The sequence below is a fragment of the Notolepis coatsorum genome, assembly GCF_963971535.1.
Source record: "Notolepis coatsorum genome assembly, chromosome: 4".
Taxonomy (NCBI): Eukaryota; Metazoa; Chordata; class Actinopteri; order Aulopiformes; family Paralepididae; genus Notolepis; species Notolepis coatsorum.
In genome coordinates, this window is record NC_140168.1 from 102,388,636 (window position 1) to 102,410,676 (window position 22,041).

General features: G+C 47.0%; 1 protein-coding gene across 1 annotated transcript in view; it reads right to left on the bottom strand.

The window, feature by feature from the left end:
• Nucleotides 1-22,041, bottom strand: part of clptm1l (CLPTM1 like) — a 118,402-nt gene that overhangs the window by 49,719 nt on the left and 46,642 nt on the right. The window contains exon 6 of the mRNA XM_084313008.1: nucleotides 14,826-14,904. Within this exon, the coding sequence (XP_084169134.1) occupies nucleotides 14,826-14,904 (79 nt within the window). The remainder of the gene's footprint in view (nucleotides 1-14,825; nucleotides 14,905-22,041) is intronic.

The following is a 22,041-nucleotide window of genomic DNA, read 5'->3' on the forward strand; positions in this document are numbered from 1 at the left end:
GGACATGTCCGTGTTTCGGATCCAACGGTAGAGGGCCAACCACGGACATGTCCGTGACAAGGTTGTTTTGGCTTTTATTACATTTTAATAACCTACTCAATGTCACCGAGCGGCACTGCAGATTTACCCTACTCTTGGAATTCGGAAAAGTGCATTACCGGCCAGATCCTCGTAGGGGCGCTGTCTCGATAATGCAGTGTTCCCTGTGGCAGAAAGGTGTTCTCTTTTTTTGGATCTCGAATGGACTTTTCCTGTGAATCTATGCGTTTAGCATGTAGCATGGAATACGTTTTGAAACGCTGAATTCAGTATGCAGTAAAGGAATATATCATCAGCCAATGGACATATGGATCTACCAGATGGCGATCGATAACTGGGAAATCCTTTTTGCAGTCCAACCGGACCACGGTAAGAACTTTTTCACGTAAATTACATGCTGATCAGGCCTTATATGACTTGGATTTTATATAGCGCTCTTCACTGACCCAGAGCGCTTCACAGAGTCCATTATTCGTTCATACACAGTCATACCGGTGGTGGTAAGCTACAATTGCAGCCAGAGCTGCCCTGAGGCAGACTCACGGAAGCGTGGCAAATAATCAACGCCTACGGCCCCTCCGACCACCACCAACATTCATTCACATGCATACACATTCATACGAGGCAAGTAGGTTAAGTGTCTTGCCCAAGGACACAACGGCAGTGGGATGGACATGGGCTTGAGCGGAATTCGAACCACCAACCCTTGGATCATTGGACAACCCGCTCTACCCCTGAGCCACGCCGTTATTGGTCATCAATAATCAGAAACGACGTCCCCCGCCCCCCCCCCCCTTTCATGCATTCATGGTGGAACATTATATCGATCATATGCATTTTGATTTTTAGCTCTAGCTTCTGTAGGGCCGAAACGCCGTTCGATTTAACGTTATTAGCTTAGCAGCCTGTATCTCGGTTTGCAGGAAATATACCAGACCAATCCCATATAACATTTATATTCAAGATGCTATAAAATGGGAATGTATTGATGATTTTTTTTCTTCTTTAAGCCATTTTGAAGGGACGGTTTATAGTGTCAATTGACAATGAGAATGGACAGATAGCAATACTATAAAGTATAGATTTAGCTATACAAACAGCCTCACGCACAATGAAACCTTATTGAACCAGTTGAACTTCTCTGCTCACATCGCAGCGACAACCAGAACCTGCAGATTCCTCCTGAGCAACGTCAGAAGGATACGCCCCTTCCTGACAAAAGAAGCCACCCAACTCCTCTTCCAATCAACAGTCATCTCTCGCCTCGACTACTGCAACGCACTGCTAGCTGGCCTCCCGGCCACTGCCACCAAGCCTCTTCAACACATTCAAAACACAGCGGCCCGCCTGATCTCAAACCTACCGAAGTCGGCCCATGTCACCCCACTTCTTAGGGACCTGCACTGGCTCCCCATTGCTGCACGTATCCGCTTCAAGGCCCTCGACCTAGCATACCGTGCGGCAAAGGGAACCGCTCCCGCCTACCTCCGGTCAATGGTCTCTAACTACACACCCTCAAGACCCCTACGCTCTGCATCTTCTGGCTGCCTCAGACCTACTCCTATCCAAGCTCCCGGAGGGTCATCAAAGAGAAGTCGCCTATTCTCAGTCCTTGCCCCACAATGCTGGAATGAACTACCCATCCCAGTTAGGACAGCCGAATCCCGTCCAATCTTTCGCCGTCGACTAAAGACTCACTTCTTCAACCATTATCTGAAATGATAAAAAAATAAAATAAAAAAAAATATATATATATATATCTAACCCTGACTAACCTTACTGCCATGCACTTGTCCTAATAAACTAACCTACACTGTAACACGCAACACTTTGATAAACATTGTTACTCAGCTGATAGAGTTGTACCTTTCTTGCTGTCTTGTCGTACAGAACTTGTAAGTCGCTTTGGATAAAAGCGTCAGCTAAATGACTAAATGTAAATGTATTATGATATGCTGGCCTTATAGAGTGAGATTAGACGGATCCAAATGGCCCTGAATGTGTTAAGGACTCTGAGGTATGGAGAGATAGGATGGCCTTTGACCTAATCTTTTTCTCTCCTAGCAAGGTTGTTTAGCATTCCAGTTAAGAACATAACAAACAACACCTCCTAGCCAAGGCTGGTTCTCCTTTGGGCAGACTTTGTTTTCCTGTCTGGGTGTCTAGTGGACGTCATTTCAATTGTGTATTAATGTACGTCTGATCAGAGCTCTTTGTCATTTTATGGTCAGACGCTTGTGTGTGAACATTGTTGTCTCGGATTGTAAACTGTCATTTTCTGCTGTGGCCACAGAGGAAATAATTAAACTATGCTTTCTATTTTTTTAATAACTCGACTCAGAATGATTTATACAACGGCTCATCTTTTGTCCTTTAACATTTCCCATAACAAATGGCGACGAGAGATGTTTTTTTTAAACCGATGGGTGTCGAGGTCGGCCTCTGCAGAGAAGGTGAATCCTGTCTCGACCTCCTCCGTGCACTCGGAGGGGAGAGTGCCGCTGGGCCGTCTGTTTGGGTGCCACCTCCGGCATGGACCTTATCCCTGTGTGTGGACGCGTGTGAGGGACACTCGGTGAGCTGTTTAAAGCATTTTGTTTAAAATGTTAAATTAGAGGTCTAAACTAGAACATGGTACCTGTCAGAGAGCCTTGTTTTGTATATATTACTGTGTGCTCTGCAGTGGTTAGAAATATTATTGTGTTTGTATATATTACTGTGAGGTTGCTCCAGGTATTTTTTTCTTTCTTTCTTTTGAACACTTGGGTTTAAAAGGTACGTTCCGAAAGTAAGGCGAGAATTGCACTTGTTACCCGAAAGTAAGGCGAGGTAAAGTGTACTACGAGTATACTAGAAATATTACTTGGTTCAAGCAACAGTCCCGAAAGTAAGGCGAGGGCTGGGTTTTTTTGAGAAATCTCAAAGATATTTTAAGGCGCTGCTCTGTTTTTTTATAGGGGATTTTTTCTCACAAAGAGGCGGGAAGTTGACCGTGCATTTACCTGGGTCAGAAGTAGAGACAGCTGTTTTTCTTGTTTGTGACATATTTCTAGCACCTTATCTGGTCAAAACTGCAGTTATTTCCGAATGGAAATTAGGATAAGGGCGCGCTCAAGCAACAGTCCCGAAAGTAAGGCGAGGGCTGGGTATGCTATGCACTGCAAGTAGAGCTTTTTATTTTGAGTGTTTGGAAGAAACTGACCATTTCCTGCTCTGTTCGTGGAGCCATTTTAGTGCAGGGGTGGCCAACCCGCGGCTCGCGAGCCGCATGCGGCTCTTTGCCCGTCAATGTGCGGCTCTTCCATCCATTAAAAAAAAAAGAAAAAAAAAAAAAAAAAAAATTTTACTTTTTTTTTTTATGTCACTCATTCCATAAGGACGTAGAATAAACATTTACAATTTTTTTTTAAATGGTCCATTTGCATGTTCTTGGTATCTGAATCTAGGGACATAATGGATCAGTGTCAGAAATAGTGTGTCTGTTACTAGGCTTGAGTAAATTGTAATGAACCAAAGGAGAATATCAATTCTATTTAAAAAAAAAATTATCTTTGACTGTAAATAACACCATGCTAAAATTGACCAGACCTGAAAAATCTAAGCAAATGAATAAAGGGAAGATGATTAAACAGAAGGTTTTGTAGATACAGTACTGAATTCTGCCATCTTTTTTATAATGTAAATTTCTCCACCATTTTTCATCATATTGCAACACCGTTTTTTGCAAGACGTTCACAGAAAGGTAGAGAAACTAACTGCGTTCTGTTTTATGGCAATAACGTTCAGGTTTGTGGGAGATAATCCCAAAAAATAAGAGAAATTAAAAAGTAAATCCAGAAGTCAGATGATTGACAGGGGCTGGTGTGAGCTGGGTAGGGTAGTTTTTCGAAATTTGAAAGCCCTGAGTCTCTTCCTTCAAAAGACTACACTCACTTTTGGCTGTGCCACTTCCTCCTGTCAATATGCGCCGGTTTCCGACTCAATGCCCTGAGATTTCTATAATCTTATATTTCACTAATAACAGTTAAAATAATTGGTAAACAAACATAATGCTGAAAATATACACTTTTACTGTATATCTCGGGCTTAAGAGGTTAACCCTGTGAGGCCCAAATTAAAAAGAAATTAGCAACTTCAGAGGCCAGAGGGTGGGACATATAAACACATTTACTATCAAATAGCATTGTGAGGCTGAACAACAGGACTGTAACTGAGGGGTACAATTCCCTGACTGTATTACTAGATATGATACTTACTACCACTACCTTTGTACTTAATATTCGGCCACCCAGTACTCGGCATAAATATATTATGATGAACACTGTCACGTAGATGAAACGGATCCAACACAAATGTACGAATTAGAAATAGGTCTTTATTTCTACACAGCGATGGTGTGTAGAGCAAGCACTTAATCAAATCAATCACATTTATGAATGGGAATTAGTATGCACTTTTATGGCAAGAGTATTCGTCGGTATATCAATAGAGAATGTCCAATCTCTGAAGGCGCAGGTGGTACATATACGACCTGGAATAGTTTAAGGAATAACAGCAATGATACTTTAATGATTATAGGCTGGATACACTAGGGGGGGTTAATCCGGTCGCTTGTAAGCCGACAGGAGTAGGAAGGGGGGGGGGTAGAATCCGGCTGCCTCATCCGGCCAAGGGTATCCCAGGTGAACCCACTGTAGTGCCGTTCAATGCGCCGGCGATCCTTGGACCACAGATGAAAGCAGGTGGACTCTTTGTGGGCCGGCGTCCTCCGGTCCACGGAGGAGAGACGTGAAGCGACCTCGTCTTGCAGAGCGTCTCCTCACCTTGCGTCCTCTCCAGGGGGGGGGTTTCCAACACACGGCAGTGTCGGGGGTCTTTATCCATGGAATAATCAACGTATACAAAGCATAATCCGTGCCGGGGAAGGCGGGCTGTCGTCGGTAGAATAATCCGGTATACAGGTCCACTCGCTCGTCGGCTCTGGGGCTCCTCGGGTGCAGCTTCACGTGGGGTCAACCACCCTGGATAAGCAGCCAGTTCTCTGCCCGAAACGATGGGGTACTGACTACGGTAGTATTCTCACCGCACGAAGCACTATATATTAACAGACTATTATTAGCTTAATAGACTACGTCCAACTCGACGATATAGTGCCAAATATGACTATTCAAATATTAATATACACGATGTCTCAATACCGATGGTAAGCCGAACTTGGCCTTACTCCCACACGTGGCGTCGCGGGGAGGCTTTACGTCTGTGACTCTATTGGAGGGTAAGAAACTGGACTGAAAAGGAAGTCCTACTTTAGTAGCGCAGTATATATACGCACTATGAACAAATAGTCCCATTAGTGGTGCGGTAGCCAGATTCCTACGCGGAACTAGGACTTGTTCGTACATGTTGAGCGGTACGTTTGAACTGGGTCTGAGGGGTATGGCAGCCTGGCACCAAGGTCTCGACCAATAGTAGAATGGAGACTATTATGGGATGTTCAGTAGGCTAGAATGGATATTCAATGCATATTGTACAAGGAATATACAAGGGATATCAGGGAATATTAGAGAATATACAAATACAATTAAATATATATATATAAATAAATATATATATTCGGTTTAATCTGGCCCTTCACAACAGCCACCCCCTGATTGGTCCCAGACCTAATCAGTTAAACAGAGACAGATTAATCGCGTTGTCTATTTACACATAAGGGTTTGCTGTAGGGGTCAGTCAACTTCACAAAGTCATAGGGTTATAGGGTCATGGTCATCATCGATTGTGTCTGGGAGTCGGGGCAGTTCTATGAGCCTCGCCACGGGACGGGTGTAAGTGCGACCCTGGACAAGCACTTCAGCTGCTCGGACCTTGCCGTCGGCACCGGTGATCACTTTGCTTACGCGGCCGGCCGGCCACATAGCTCTGGGCAGTGATTGATCAATAATCATGACGACTGTTCCTTCTGTCAAATTGTCTCTCTCCTTTACCCACTTCTGGCGGGTCTGTAGAGACGGTAGGTAGTGCAGTAGGAAACTGCTCCAAAACTTGTCGGCTAATACTTGGCTGTACCTCCACATTCGTCGGCCGTTCGCTTCTTCAGGCCGGTACATTGTCTGGGGTAATGCAGGATCTAGCCGCCCCATCAGGAGTGTGTTGGGGTCTGCGGAGATAACAGTGCTCAATCCACAGAACACAGGCTTCTTATTTTCCACCTCCTCTGGACTTGCTTCCCTCGGGATAGGCATGGGCCACTGTCCTTCCGGGAGTCTTAGGAATGCGGGGCCGTCACTGTAGACATTGCGACGGGTGAGGTCATCTAGGGGCATCCCCCGGGTGATGACGTCAGCTGGGTTCTGTTTTGTATCAACGTAGCGCCACTCTGTTTCTCCGGTTAACTCTTCGGTTAAGTCTTGAATCTCGGTGACTCTGACTCCCACGAAGACTTTGTACTTGCATGAGTTCGATTTGATCCAGGCGAGTACTGTCGTGGAATCTGACCACAGGATTGTTCTAGACACCGGTATGGTGAGCTCACGTTGGATGAGCGTGGCTAGGTGCGCTCCGGCTAGGGCTGCGCAGAGCTCTAGACGTGGGATAGATTGTTGCTTGCGTGGGGCTATTCTCGAGCGGGCGAGGACAAATGCTGTGTAGATCTCTCCCCCCCTTTCTTGGGCCCGCAAGTAGGCTACTGATCCGTATGCGACCTCTGAGGCGTCACTGAAGACGTGTAAGTCCATTTTACATGTCTCTGGCCTCACCGTGGGTGGGAAGTAGCTTCGGCGCATATTAACGCCTGGGAGTGAGTGGAGCTCCATCTCCCACTCTCTCCAGGTGGATGCAAGGTGTGCGGGAATGGGGTCGTCCCAGCCCTGGTCCTTGTCCCACAATGCTCGTACAATCATTTTTGCCCTGGTGGTGTACGGTAGAATACATCCTAGCGGGTCATATTGTCGGGCGAGTGTTGTGTACACACTCCGTCTGGTGGTCGGCGCCGCCGCCGGCCTTCCCTGCTCCGTAGTCAGGGGCTTGTGTCTGTAGTGAAGCGAATCTGTTTTGAATCGCCACACCAATCCCAGGGTCATCTCCTGGGCTTCTCCCGGGATTGTAGCCATCCAGGTCTCGCTGCTGGCTGCCTTGTCCTCGGAGGAGAGGCTGCGCAGTACTTGCGGATCGCTGCTGGCCCACTGCCTGAGATCAAAGCCGCCTTTGATCAATGAGGCGCGGAGTTTAATCAGGAGAGCCTCGGCTTCTTCCTGGGTTGAAAGGCTTTGTAGACAGTTGTCTACGTAGAAGCTGTTCTTTACGCTGTGTCGGACCTCTTCGTCCGCTGCTGGGTCCTCTGCTACATGTTTCTGTAGTGCGAATGTAGCACAGCAGGGGCTGCACGTCGTTCCGAAGGGGAGGACTTCCCACTGGTAGATGGCTGGGTGCTCATCTCCTGGCTTCTCTCTCCATAGGAACCGCAACAGGGGCTTGTCCTCCTCTACTAATCTCACCTGCAGGAACATTCCTTTAATGTCCCCGCTGATGGCCACCTTTTCTTGGCGGAAGCGGAGTAGAACGCCGAGTAGGGAGGGGCCGAGTGTGGGACCGGGCAGTAACTCTTTATTCAGATTTTGGGATCCGATCTGGTAGCTGCAGTTAAATACTATGCGGTCTTTACCGTTGTGATGGACCTTGTGGTGAGGCACGTACCACGATTCAGTGGTCTGGTCAGCCTCTTTAATGTCCATCTTTGTGACGTGTCCCGCTGTGATGAGCTTCTCAATCTCAGCGCGGTATACACTCTCTTGGGCGGGGTTCTTGGCTAAGCGCCGCTCCGTGTTCAGCAGGTACCGTTCTGTGGCGTCTGTCTTAGCGTGGAAAGTAGGCATTCCTTCTCGCCGCAGGAGTGGCGTGGCGTATCTCAACACGCCGTTGACCGGGACTCTCTTGGTCCCTGTCTCGAGGAGGTGAATGGCGTAAATGTCATCTTTAGAGCGAATGTCTTTCTTTCCGTTCTTAAAGGGCATTTGTTCCAAGGTCCATAGCCGCTCTACGTGTTGCAGGAGTGCGGTTTCTCCCTCTGTGACTCGGGAGTGGAGACATCTAGTGGCTGTACTTCGGTTGAGAGATTTGGCGAGCGGGCCTTGGAGAGTCCATCCCAAACGGGTCTCGACTGCTGCAGGACAGCCTCGGGGTCCGGTATGAACCCGGTCTATCGGGACAATGAGGTCTGCATGGTCGGAGCCTATCAACAGGGTCGGCATAGCATTGTCTATGAGCGGGATCGGTAACTTGCGCAGATGTGCATATTTCTCCATCAGCTTGGCGACGGGGTATGTGTACCGCGACAGTCCTATTTCTTGGCTGGTGAAAGCGTCTGTAATCTGGTACCGTCGCTCAGGCTGGCCGCTTGCTGCGATAGAGAATGAGACATTCTCGCCCTTTATCGTCTTCAAATCTCGTCTTATTGTCCGAATTGTCATTTGGGTTTCGCTTCCCCGCAGCCCTAGCTGGGCCGCAGCGGAGGCGAGCAGAAGGGTCTTCTCTGACCCGTCATCGAGGACGGCGTAAGTGTCCAGGACTTTATTCTGGTAGCTTAGTGTCACACGCACTACTTTTAGGAGTACTCGGGCTCCACTGCTGCTGGCGGGATCGATGTACATGACGCTCGCTTTGCTGCTGGATGGTGCGGGTGAAGGGCGCCGTCTGTTACTGTCGTGAAGTATGTCCAGATGGGCTCCATCGCACTTGGTGCACCTTTTCTTTAAGCGGCATTCGGCTGCCATGTGTGAGCGCGCACAGCGAAAACAGCGCTTGTTGGACTTTATCCATTGACTTGCTTCCTCCGCGTTCAGCTTGGGGAAGGAGTCACATTGCGCTAGCCAGTGTTCTTTCTCACAGTAGGGGCACACTATCTTCCACTTCTCCGTTCTGGAGGGGGTACTGTGGCTCCTGCTGCTCGGTACTGACTCCGATTGGTGCATCACAGTCACCGATCTTCTTCCATCATTTAGTCGTCTGGTTCCTTCTCTGGAGCCAGGGGTGCTCCGTCCGAATGTATCTAGCCGTAGGCTGCTGACTTCTCTCGCCAGGAAGTCTGCTAGATCGAGGAGGTTCGGTTCGGGGCCATTCGGGTCTCGGTGGTCTCTCTGTCGCCTAAAACGCTCCTGTCGAGCGGGCGGCAGCTTCTCCAAGATCCTTTCCACATTTGAGTTGGCGTAAAGTTCATGCCTCCCCTTCTCTCTCTGCGCTCCCAACATCCCTACCAGGGACTGCACTCTGATGGACAGGTCGTCCAGTGCTCGATTGTCTATTGCTGGGGGTAAGCGGTCGATGTGTCGGATCTCCTGGATCACGTAATCCCATATGCGCCCATACCTCTGGTCCAATGCTACCAGCGCTGCTGTGTATGGGGTGGTGGAAGTCGCGTAGGCGAGCGCTATATTATGTGCGCGGGGTACCTTTAAGTGCTTCAGTAGGATGGCGTATTTGTGGCGTTCATCCAATACATCCACCAACATGGTCTCCAGACACATGCGGAGTTCTGTATACTGGGCCCGGTTCTCTTGGGTGAAGTCGGGTACCATAGGCGTGCCAATGTATGACGCTGACTGTGGATACATCGGCGAGCGTTGGGGGAGAGGCCTCCTAGGCGAGTCTCCTCCCGCTCCTTGGTATGGGCTGGTACCGGCAGTGTACCATGGCCCGCTTGTCCAGGTGCTGTTCCTCGGTGCGGGTCGTGCGTCGTGCTCACCCGCGTATAGAGTCGGGGGTCTGTAGCGCAGCTCCGCGGGAGTATAGCCTGGGCTGTACCGGACCTCCTGGTCCGGTAGAGTACTGTGCTGTCGTCGGGCGTGGTTCTCCTCCTCTTCCTCTTCGTCTTCAGTTAGGTCATCCAGTGCTTGTAGTCTCTGGTTTAGCCTCTCCACAGGATATGCTGCTCCTTCCCGGTTGCTAGGTCTCGCTTGGACCGGTGGGGGGAGGTGGTCTGTGGGGGGTATAGACCTCGTCTGTTGGTCAAGTTCAGGGTTGTTTACTCGGCTAGGGGATGCCGCCCTGGAGGTGTGTCTAGACGAGTTCCTGGAGCCTCTGGCGGAGGGAGAGGGTGTTGTCCGTCTGATCAGCTGTTCTATTAGTTGCGCTTGCTGTCTGTCGCGCTCTGCGTCCCGTAGAGCACCAGCAGCTGCTCGCTGGCTGTCTGCTCGGTCTCGGGCCACATTCTCTTCTCTCTGAATGCGTCTTATTTCTAGACGTATATGCTCTTCTTCGCTCCGCTGCTGGATCTGCAGTCGGTCGCGTTCAGCAGCGGCGTTCAGGCTGATGAGGAAGGCCTGCTGTAGGGTCCTCTCTGCCTCGCTGGGAGAAGGCGGTTGTATAGGGGAGCCTTCCCTCGGGGTACTCCTTGCGGAGCCTTGGAGCTCTATCTCCACGGTGCTCTCCCCGTCTTCTTCCGTGCCGAGTTCTCTCTCGGTAGCGTTGTATTCCTCCCGGGACTCATCGGGGACTACTTCTTCAGTACTGGCCGGGTGTGAAGTCATGTCTGGTTCCCACTGGTCCCCACCGTGAACTTGGTCAGTTACATTAGAACCCGTAGGGGCCTCTATGGTCGGGGTAGTCTGGGCGTTGGGGTTAGACATACTTTTACTTTCTAGTTTTACCGCGTTTACTGTTAGTAGAAGACTAGGTTGTTGACTGACAGCGTAAGCCTCTAAGTACTGAGGGAGCCGTCGTTCGCGCTGCGGGCGTTGGTTAGGAGGATCGTTTCGTGGAGTGTTCATCATAGGCCATTTCAATATTAATAACACTATATTAATATTACACTAATTACCCTCCGGCTCGAAGGACCAATTGTAACTGAGGGGTACAATTCCCTGACTGTATTACTAGATATGATACTTACTACCACTACCTTTGTACTTAATATTCGGCCACCCAGTACTCGGCATAAATATATTATGATGAACACTGTCACGTAGATGAAACGGATCCAACACAAATGTACGAATTAGAAATAGGTCTTTATTTCTACACAGCGATGGTGTGTAGAGCAAGCACTTAATCAAATCAATCACATTTATGAATGGGAATTAGTATGCACTTTTATGGCAAGAGTATTCGTTGGTATATCAATAGAGAATGTCCAATCTCTGAAGGCGCAGGTGGTACATATACGACCTGGAATAGTTTAAGGAATAACAGCAATGATACTTTAATGATTATAGGCTGGATACACTAGGGGGGGTTAATCCGGTCGCTTGTAAGCCGACAGGAGTAGGAAGGGGGGGGGTAGAATCCGGCTGCCTCATCCGGCCAAGGGTATCCCAGGTGAACCCACTGTAGTGCCGTTCAATGCGCCGGCGATCCTTGGACCACAGATGAAAGCAGGTGGACTCTTTGTGGGCCGGCGTCCTCCGGTCCACGGAGGAGAGACGTGAAGCGACCTCGTCTTGCAGAGCGTCTCCTCACCTTGCGTCCTCTCCAGGGGGGGGGTTTCCAACACACGGCAGTGTCGGGGGTCTTTATCCATGGAATAATCAACGTATACAAAGCATAATCCGTGCCGGGGAAGGCGGGCTGTCGTCGGTAGAATAATCCGGTATACAGGTCCACTCGCTCGTCGGCTCTGGGGCTCCTCGGGTGCAGCTTCACGTGGGGTCAACCACCCTGGATAAGCAGCCAGTTCTCTGCCCGAAACGATGGGGTACTGACTACGGTAGTATTCTCACCGCACGAAGCACTATATATTAACAGACTATTATTAGCTTAATAGACTACGTCCAACTCGACGATATAGTGCCAAATATGACTATTCAAATATTAATATACACGATGTCTCAATACCGATGGTAAGCCGAACTTGGCCTTACTCCCACACGTGGCGTCGCGGGGAGGCTTTACGTCTGTGACTCTATTGGAGGGTAAGAAACTGGACTGAAAAGGAAGTCCTACTTTAGTAGCGCAGTATATATACGCACTATGAACAAATAGTCCCATTAGTGGTGCGGTAGCCAGATTCCTACGCGGAACTAGGACTTGTTCGTACATGTTGAGCGGTACGTTTGAACTGGGTCTGAGGGGTATGGCAGCCTGGCACCAAGGTCTCGACCAATAGTAGAATGGAGACTATTATGGGATGTTCAGTAGGCTAGAATGGATATTCAATGCATATTGTACAAGGAATATACAAGGGATATCAGGGAATATTAGAGAATATACAAATACAATTAAATATATATATATATAAATAAATATATATATTCGGTTTAATCTGGCCCTTCACAACAAGGACCAATTGACTATACATGTGCTTAAAGGGGAACTATCTTATAAATGGCTTTTTTCAGTGTTTACCATTGTTTCTTAGCTATGTGGACTTATATTAATAGGATATATGTCTCTAATTCTCATATTGGCGAATTCTTCCAATTCTCCTCTCACAATATTCACCCTCACTGAACTGAGTCATCTGAAAATGTGCATATCTGTGATGTCAGAGATTTCTCAGCTGCATAATAATGTGGCAGTTGATGTGGCAGTTGGCACCAGGCCACACAGTGGTTGGAGCCCAGCCTCAAAACGGCTTAAGATCTTGAGGTAGAAAAATGCGGTTTTTAGTACTTGATTAGAAATACAAAACAATGCATTTTTTTTTGAAAAAAACCTAGGTGTTCCATAGACTCACAGGAATTGTGTAAAAGTGCCCAAATAGTGAAAGAAATAGTAAAATAGTTCCCCTTTAACATTTTTTAAATAAACATTGTTTTTTTAAATGGCTAAAAGTGATTTTGTAATTTTGCAACCGTGGGTCTCACAGGGTACTTTTAACCCTGTGAGGCCCAAATAAAAAAGACATTAGCAACTTCAGAGGCCAGAGGGTGAGACCTATAAACACATGAAGGGTGCCGTGACTGAAAAAAAAGGTTGAGAAACGCTGGTATATGGTGTGGCTCTTTGTGGTACCACAGTCATTTTTTTGTGGCTCTTAGTCTCTGACTGGTTGGCCACCCCTGTTTTAGTGTGTAAACAGATAAGGGGAAAATATGAGAAAAAGGTTTTTTATTACACTATATTACTCACTAGAGCATTTTTTTTTATTTCTCTCTCTCTCTTTCTCTCTCTCTCTCTCTCTCTTTTGTGGATTCTCTGTGGACGGGTGTCTTCTTTCCGTCTCCTGCCGATCCAAATGCCCGCCTGAACCAGAACCAGAGGAAGCTGACCTACACCAGGGGCAGATGAGGAGGCTGACCGCGGAGAGGGGAGCTGAAGCCTAGCTGAGGCCTAGCAGATGCGGCTGAGCTGGCCCTGCTGCTGAGAGACGGAAATAATTTAACTAGGCTTTCTATATTTTTTAATAACTCGACTCAGAATGATTTATACAACGACTCATCTTTTGTCCTTCAACATTTTCCATAACAATACCTAGGTTCCATCCTAGAGGCAAATCTTTCCTGTGACAAAATGGCATCCAATGTAATCAAAAAAGTCAACCAACGAACTCGATTCTTGTACCGGATCTCCTCTCTGGTAAACAAGAATACCCTGAAGACTCTGGCAGGAGCACTCATTCAAGGGTACTACGACTATGCTTGCACCTCATGGTACCAAAGCACCTCAAAGGCGCTAAAAACAAGATTACAAACATCACAAAACAAACTGGTCAGACTACTACTTGACCTTACTCCTAGAACCCACCTCACCCCTGCCCACTTTGACTACCTATGATGGCTTAGAGTAGACGACAGAGTACAGCAACTTGCAATGGGCCTGGTCTACAAGATACACTACATGACCAAGGTACCCATGTACATGTCAAAATACTTCCCAAAGGTCAGTGAATACCACAATCACAACACCAGAGGGAGCTCCACAAATCATGTTAAACCCAGATTCGGCTCAAACAAGGGACTAAACACGTTTAGCAATTATGCCACATCAATGTGGAACGCCCTACCCAAAGCTGTAAAGGAATGTGAATCACTACCCACATTCAAAACCACTCTCAAAGAGCACCTACGGGAGACTGCAATTCGAAACTGGCCCCTGTAAATGTCCTAACCCAACCCCCTCCAATGTACAGTAAATGTCCTAACCCAGTAATACACGAGACCCTCTTCTTGGGACCAAGTAAGGTTTCGTCGATATTACAATGTACAGTTTCCCCCACCCCACCCCGCCTACCCAACCCCCACCCACCCAACCACCTCCAATGTACAGTTTCAGACATTGGGGAACAGCTGACCAATATAATTTACCACTAGGGCAAAACTGACTAATAGGATTAAGACTAGGGCACAGCTTACCAATAGGATTAAGACTAGGGCACAGTTGACCAATACGATTTACCACTAGGGCACATCTGACCAATAGGAGTAAGACTAGGGCACAGCTGACCAATAGGATTGACCACTAGGGCACATCTGACCAATAGGAGTAAGACTAGGGCACAGCTGACCAATAGGATTAACCACTAGGGCACAGCTGACCAATAGGAGTAAGACTAGGGCACAGCTGACCAATAGGATTGACCACTAGGGCACAGCTGACCAATAGGAGTAAGACTAGGGCACAGCTGACCAATAGGATTGACCACTAGGGCACAGCTGACCAATAGGAGTAAGACTAGGGCACAGCTGACCAATAGGATTTACCACTAGGGCACAGCTGACCAATAGGAGTAAGACTAGGGCACAGCTGACCAATAGGAGTAAGACTAGGACACAGCTGACCAATAGGAGTAAGACTAGGACACAGCTGACCAATAGGAGTAAGACTAGGGCACAGCTGACCAATAGGAACTGTACCTGCAGGTCTTTGACTCGGTTGCTGAGCTCGTCCACGAACAGCAGAGGAAGATACACCATCTGTCTTCCACTCTGGTACCTAAAAGAAAACGAAACAAACACACACACACATTATTATTGTTGGAGCCAAAAAGCCTTTCTGTTTATTTCATTTTATTTGTACTCACGGTGCAGAGGTGTGGCATTTTCAGTCACCATGGCAACCACCACAGGGGTTGGTTACCCATTTATACTGATCAGTGGGTGATGAGCGGCAGGTGTGCAAGGGGATAGCCAAACAGTTTTTGACCGTGTTCGTGTCGATGTGCCGTATAGGTCGGCGTTCAGTGTTATTAGTAAAAAGAGTTTTTGTATATATTTTTTGGTTGATAATGGTCAATAAAAGGATTGGCATATCGAAAATGATACGAGCTCTCTGGACATTGAATTCTTCAAGCACGCGTCTAACTCAAGCCAGCCCACTTGCCCCTCGCAGTAGGCTTATAGGTAAAGGAGTCTACATTAGTCAAAAACTAAGGCTCTTCGTTTGAAATGGACAATTGCCTTTGTTACTTATTGGAAGACGAGGATAATCGCGCTCGGCGCTCAAGATTCATTCAAACAGCTGATCAGCGAGACAGCGCGCTCTGTGCTCAAGATTCAACAGCTGATCAGCGGGACAGTGTTTTGATTTTTGAGGCCGCTGAAAGACATTAGTGACAACCGTTTGGTTCACCGCTTCGCTTGGAATTGCGCGGAACGTGGACAATCTGGACCAAGCTGCCCAGCACCGTCGGGGAGCGGACCGGGAGGAGCTGCCAGCACCGTCGGGGAGCGGACGGACCGGGAGGAGCTGCCCAGCACCGTCGGGGAGCGTACGGACCAGGAGGAGCTGCCCAGCGCCGTCAAGGAGTGGACGGCACCAGCTGAGCTGCCCCAGCACCATTTGGGCGAGCGGACGGACCAGGGAGCTGTCCACGGTACCACCGTCAAGGAGCGGACGGCATCAGCTGCCCCAGCACCATTTGGGCGAGCGGACGGATCGGGAGCGGTCCTGCCCGCAAGCAGTTTATTGAATAGCGCTCGGACAAGGAGCGCTGTTTGAAGTTGAATAGCGCTCGGACAAGGAGCGTTGTTTGAAGACTTTTCGAAGTTCAAAGAATAAAGTCAAACGGCCCGACAGCGCTGCGCAACGAACAGGTATGTAGCGCGCTACCGGTATATCTTATATGGCCATATAAAAAACAAATGTGTGCACACACAGGGTCAATTGAGAAAAATATAAAAAGGGAAAATTCCAATGCATTGGTGGTATATGGTTGTGCAACCCGTTCGTGTGTGTGTCAAGGTTTGGTTAGAACGTCATGTGATGATTAACTGTGGGTTTTGTTTATTGTGATTTAACCAAAGGTACCGTTTCATATTGAATCTGTTGGTCTTATATTGCGGATATGAATTCTGATAAAGGTGTTCAGAATCCAACAGAGACCAGCGTTATGGTTGAACAGCCCGCCACGGCTGAAACTCATTGTAAAGAACCTTCATTGGTTGAAAAGTCACAGCCCACACCCACAGTGGCTAAAACACAGTCCGAGGTGGACACAGGTCAAATCACACACAATGTTGATACCAATCAGCAGGTCACAAAACGCAAGAGCAAATTAACACCAAAAGCCCTATTGGATAAAATTGACACATTACATAAATTACATAAATCTAAATTTAACAAGGCTTCTAACTTGCAAAAAACGATTTTGGGGTTAATGCAAAGTGGATGCAAACAGGAGGTGCAATGCGCATTTATGCAATATCTCCACATATGCAAGGAAGCAGATGCAAACCAGGAGGCTCTGTTGCCAATAGTACCTCCTGAGGAAAGGGGAAAACATGACATTTGGTTCAAAGCCAAAATTATCAATGTCAATGACTTTATTGATCACATGAATGCATGGACAAAAATGACCAAACCTGTGGAAAGTGTTAATGAGGATGAGGAGGACGTGCAAAATCTAATTAATCCAAATGACAGCATTTCTAATGTGGGAAGTAAAAAATCTGCTCACAAAGGTCACACAAGGTCTGGTACCAGCAGGTCCAGCAGGTCCAGCAGATCTTCTACCTCAGCAGCTCGCTTACAGGCCGAGGCAGATAGAGCTTCACTTGTGATTCGCGCTGCAGCGTTAAAGGATAAACACGCTCTGGAGGGGGAGCTCCAGTAGCTCACTGCGTACCTCGAACGCTATTTCGGCGTCGGGGACAACCGTGCGCGTCACGGATCTGGGGTACACGAGTTCGACTCCCGGACCCGCCGTATTTTCTCAGAGTGTCTTTCCCCCCATCTATACCCCATTCAACCTGTTTCTGTCGGTCATACTTGACCAGAAAAAGCGATAAACGCGAAAAGAACCAGCTGACTGGTCAAAGTTTAAAAAAAAAAAACACGCTCTGGAGGAGCAGGAACAGATCCTGAAAAAGGATAAACACGCTCTGGAGGAGCAGGAACAGATCCTGAAAAAGGATAAACACGCTCTGGAGGAGCAGGAACAGATCCTGAAAAAGGATAAACACGCTCTGGAGGAGCAGGAACAGATCCTGAAAAAGAAAAAGGAAACGATGGAGCTTGATGCACAACTGGCAGCTAGCAACGCAAGAATAGCAGTATTACAATCCCCCAGTCACCAAGCTCTTTCACTCACACAGTCCGATGGAATGGACTCCTACTACAGGAAAGGAACAAGGTTAAAGGAACCCTCAGTCACTCTCAATCCTCATGCAAAAGAATATACATCACTACCACAACAACCGTCTATGCAGCCACCAGAACCACAGCAACCATCTATGCAACCACCAGAACTCAGGGCTGTACGCTGCGATGATCTCGTCGCAAATTGCCCCTTTAATTGGCCGTTGCGATTGGTAAATAATATTTGGGGGCGGGCTTGCGAGTAGGGATTTCAAGCCTTGCATTCGCATTTCACTCCTAAATGATCCAAGGCGTGTGATGACGCTGAGCACTCAGGTATGATCAGCGGGGAAAATCAACTGAGCACTCACTCTGATAGACTGGCTGATTTAGCTATGAAGAAAAGTAAAGTTAGTAGTAGGGATGGGAATCGATGGTTCCTAACTGGGTTTTGGCCATATGCTCCCGAAATTCTCCCGCTGTTTGGCTGCTTCTATGTGCAGTGAAAACTACTCGAAATGCTTTAGAACCTAGTCATTGATTTAGTTCAGGGTTAGCCGCGGAGCTAACGCTAGCTAACGTGAGCTAACACGTACTACAGCTGACAGCAGGTAGTACAGGTACAAATACAATAAAACAAGGGGTGGGGGCTGTTGTGTAAATATTGTGTCGCGTCAATCTGGTCCACACGTTACTCGTTCATATCTCAGCCCGTGCTGAGATATGCCCATTCCACGGTCTGTTAATAAAGTTTTCAATCAGACAGATGTATGGAAAGGCTTTTATTATAACATTCGTTGAGGTAAAATCATTATGCCTCATTTAGTCATCCTGCAGAGCACTGGTCTCCTACTCGTGGGCCGCGGGGAGCTAATGTTAGCACAGGGCATTCAGGAAGTCAAAAACTAATGCGCTTGCCGATTGGTGCTAAGAACAGCAGGGCGGGTGCAAGCGTTGTGACGTAATTGGCAGACTCTACTGTCAATCAAAATTATTCTGTTTTCCGTCAGAATGAATGAATGAGAACTTTATTAACAGATTGCATAATGGGTACAATACAGTACAGGAGGATGAAGACCAGAGAAAGACTTTCGGCTTTTTTACATAAGGGTCCTCCATTTTCAATTCATCAAAACATTTAGAGACATACAAATATACAGTAGTTTCATAAAAATGCTCAAATGCTATTGATTGATTGATTGATTGATTTAAAACTTTATTAACATATTGCAGAATGGGTACAGTACAGCTCAATACATACAATTGTTAAGGGGATGCAGACCAGAGAAAGACTTTTGTCTTGTTTACATCAGGGTCCCCCATTTTCAATTCATCATATTTCATATCTAAATCATATAATATCTCATTGCTAAATATATGCAATATATAATCTAATAATCCAATAATCTAAATCTAATATATAATATAAAAATGCTAAATGCATGGGTATTTTATTTTGTCTTTAATGTTAGCTTGCAAACTCATACTGTCTTGGTAAGCCTCATAATGAATTGTTTGGGGTAAAAAAGAAAAACATCGTGATGTGTATCGTGTATCGCCGAAAGGTCAGAAAATATCGTGATATCATATTTAGGCCATATCGCCCAGCCCTAGTTGGTTCAATATAAAAGATACAAACCTGACAACAAAAGCACTTAAATGTTAAATAAAAGGACCACAGTAATGAGGCAGGAGGAACACATTTTTTTGCACTATAATGGTAAAATTGTTATTTAAAAATTTGCCCCTAAAACATATTTTTTGCCCCTAAATTTCTAATTTAGGGGCAAGTGTGCCCCTAGTGAAAAAGCTTAGCGTACAGCCCTGGAACTGCAGCAACCATCTGCACAGCAATCATATGTGCAACAACCATCACTATGGAAACCACAAGCTATGCAACAGCAACAAGCACCCATTCAACAACCACCACCCTGGCAAATACCACAAGCTATGCAACAGCAACAAGCACCCATTCAACAACCACCACCCTGGCAAATACCACAAGCTATGCAACAGCAACAAGCACCCATTCAACAACCACCACCCTGGCAAATACCACAAGCTATGCAACAGCAACAAGCACCCATTCAACAACCACCACCCTGGCAAATACCACAAGCTATGCAACAGCAACAAGCACCCATTCAACAACCACCACCCTGGCAAATACCACAAGCTATGCAACAGCAACAAGCACCCATTCAACAACCACCACCCTGGCAAATACCACAAGCTATGCAACAGCAACAAGCACTCATTCAACAACCAGGCAAATACAACAACCTATGCACTTGATGCAGCCAACACCCATTCAACCGCCCCCATTTTGGCAAAGACAACAATCTATGCTGTTACAGCCAACGCTCATTCAAACACAACCGCCATCTTTACAAAGACAACATGTGTCTTGGGATGGAGAACAGGACAATACAACTCACATGGACCCTCCTGTGCAGCTAACGACCCCAACTGTAATTTCACCTCAAAGCAATGAAACCTCAGTTGTATGCAACCTATTAAAAAGACAAAATGAGATAACAGCAATGCTAGTGGAGCAGCAAACCACTCACTTACTGCCACCAAGAGAGATTCCATATTTTGATGGGGATCCTCTGCAGTACAGAACCTTTGTCAGAGCCTTTGTTCATTGTGTGGAGAAGAACACGAGAAACAGAGGTGATTGTTTGTACTTCTTGGAGAAGTACACCAGGGGTCAGCCTAAAGAGCTTGTGCGTAGCTGTCAACACATGGCTCCAGACAGAGGCTATGATATGGCTAAGTACCTACTTGAACAACACTTTGGAGATGAATATAAAATTACAGCAGCTTACATGGAGAAGATGCTCAACTGGCCGCTAGTGAAGGCTGAAGACATAAAATCTCTTCAAGCCTATGCTCTTTTCCTTCGGGAGTGCTGTAATGCTATGGAGAATGTCCAGTACATGAGGGAACTCGATATGCCAGCGAACATGAAAGTATTGATTTCAAAGCTTCCATACAAGCTCAGAGAGAATTGGAGAGTCTCTGTATGTTCGATAATGGAAAAACACCATCGCAGACCACAATTCATGGATATTGTCACATTCATTGAGCGCCAGGTAAAGATTGTCTCAGACCCAGTCTTCGGAGACATTCAAAATACACCACCAAATACAGGAAGTAGACCTATGAACATGAACAGAATGAAATCACAAATTAAACCCAAATTCAAAGGAGACAGTTGTGCAACCACAGTTACTACCATCGAAACCCCTGCAAAGCAAAGAAATTAATCTGCTCACAACACCAACACTTGTGTATGTTGCTCTAAAAATCACACTCTGGATCAATGTCCTCGGATGGAGGAGAAGACACACAGGGACAAGATTACTTTTATAAGGCAAAAAGGAATCTGTTTTGGCTGCCTTCGCATTGGACATCTTAGCAGGAATTGCGAGAAGCGCTTGACTTGCAAGGTGTGCAGCCAAAACCATCCCAGTGTTCTTCATATTAATCAGAAGGAGAGAGCAAACAACACAAACCAGCCAAAGAAACCTTCGGTGAGTAACGCACAGATCTCTTTGCAAACATGTGGACAAACAGGGGCCGGCAGCAGCAATGGGACTCTGTCAATCTTGCCTGTACAGGTGAAGTCCAGCAAGGGAGACCAAATCATCACAACATATGCATTTTTAGATCCAGGCAGCACTGACACATTTTGTTCAGAATCCCTAATGAGAAGGCTGAACCTTACAGGAAGGAAAACACAAATCAGCTTACATACCATGGGCCCAAAGGCATCTGTGTCCAGCTACATACTGACAGACTTGGAGATCTCCAGCCTCACTGGGAAACAGTTCTATGACCTGCCCAAGGTCTACACCCAGAAGAGGATGCCCGTAACCACGAGTAACATCATTAGCCAAGAGGAGTTGGCTAAGTGGCCATACTTAGATGGGGTTGCCCTTCCTCGGATTCAAGCTGATGTGGAGTTATTGATAGGTACCAATGCCTCCAAATTGCTTGAACCTTGGGAAGTTGTGAATAGTCATGGCAATGGGCCATATGCCATTAAGACCCTATTGGGGTGGGTCGTTAATGGTCCCCTATCAGGCTACAGTGAGCAGCGGAGTGAGAATGTCAACCCCGCTGCTACTGTCAAGCTGCGTTTGAGTGCACAGACTGGAGCGTGTTCCGCGACACAGATAACATTAATGTCTACACGGAGACAGTGCTGGACTATGTTCGTACTTTGGTGGAAGAAACAATCCCCACTACCACAATTAGAGTTTACCCAAATCAAAAACCCTGGGTAGACAAATCCGTCCGTGAAGCTCTGAAAGCGCGCACCAAAGCATACAACGACGGCCTGGTGGCAGGCAACATGAATGACCACAAGGTGGCGCGATACAACGTAAGGAGGACAGTGACAGAGGCCAAACGGCGCTACAGGGATAAAATTGAACTCCAGTTTGAACAGGCTGACTCCTGAGCTATGTGGCAGGGGCTCAAAACGATGACAGACTACAAAGGCACCTCCCTCAAACTGAACAGTGACATCTCCTTAGCAAATGA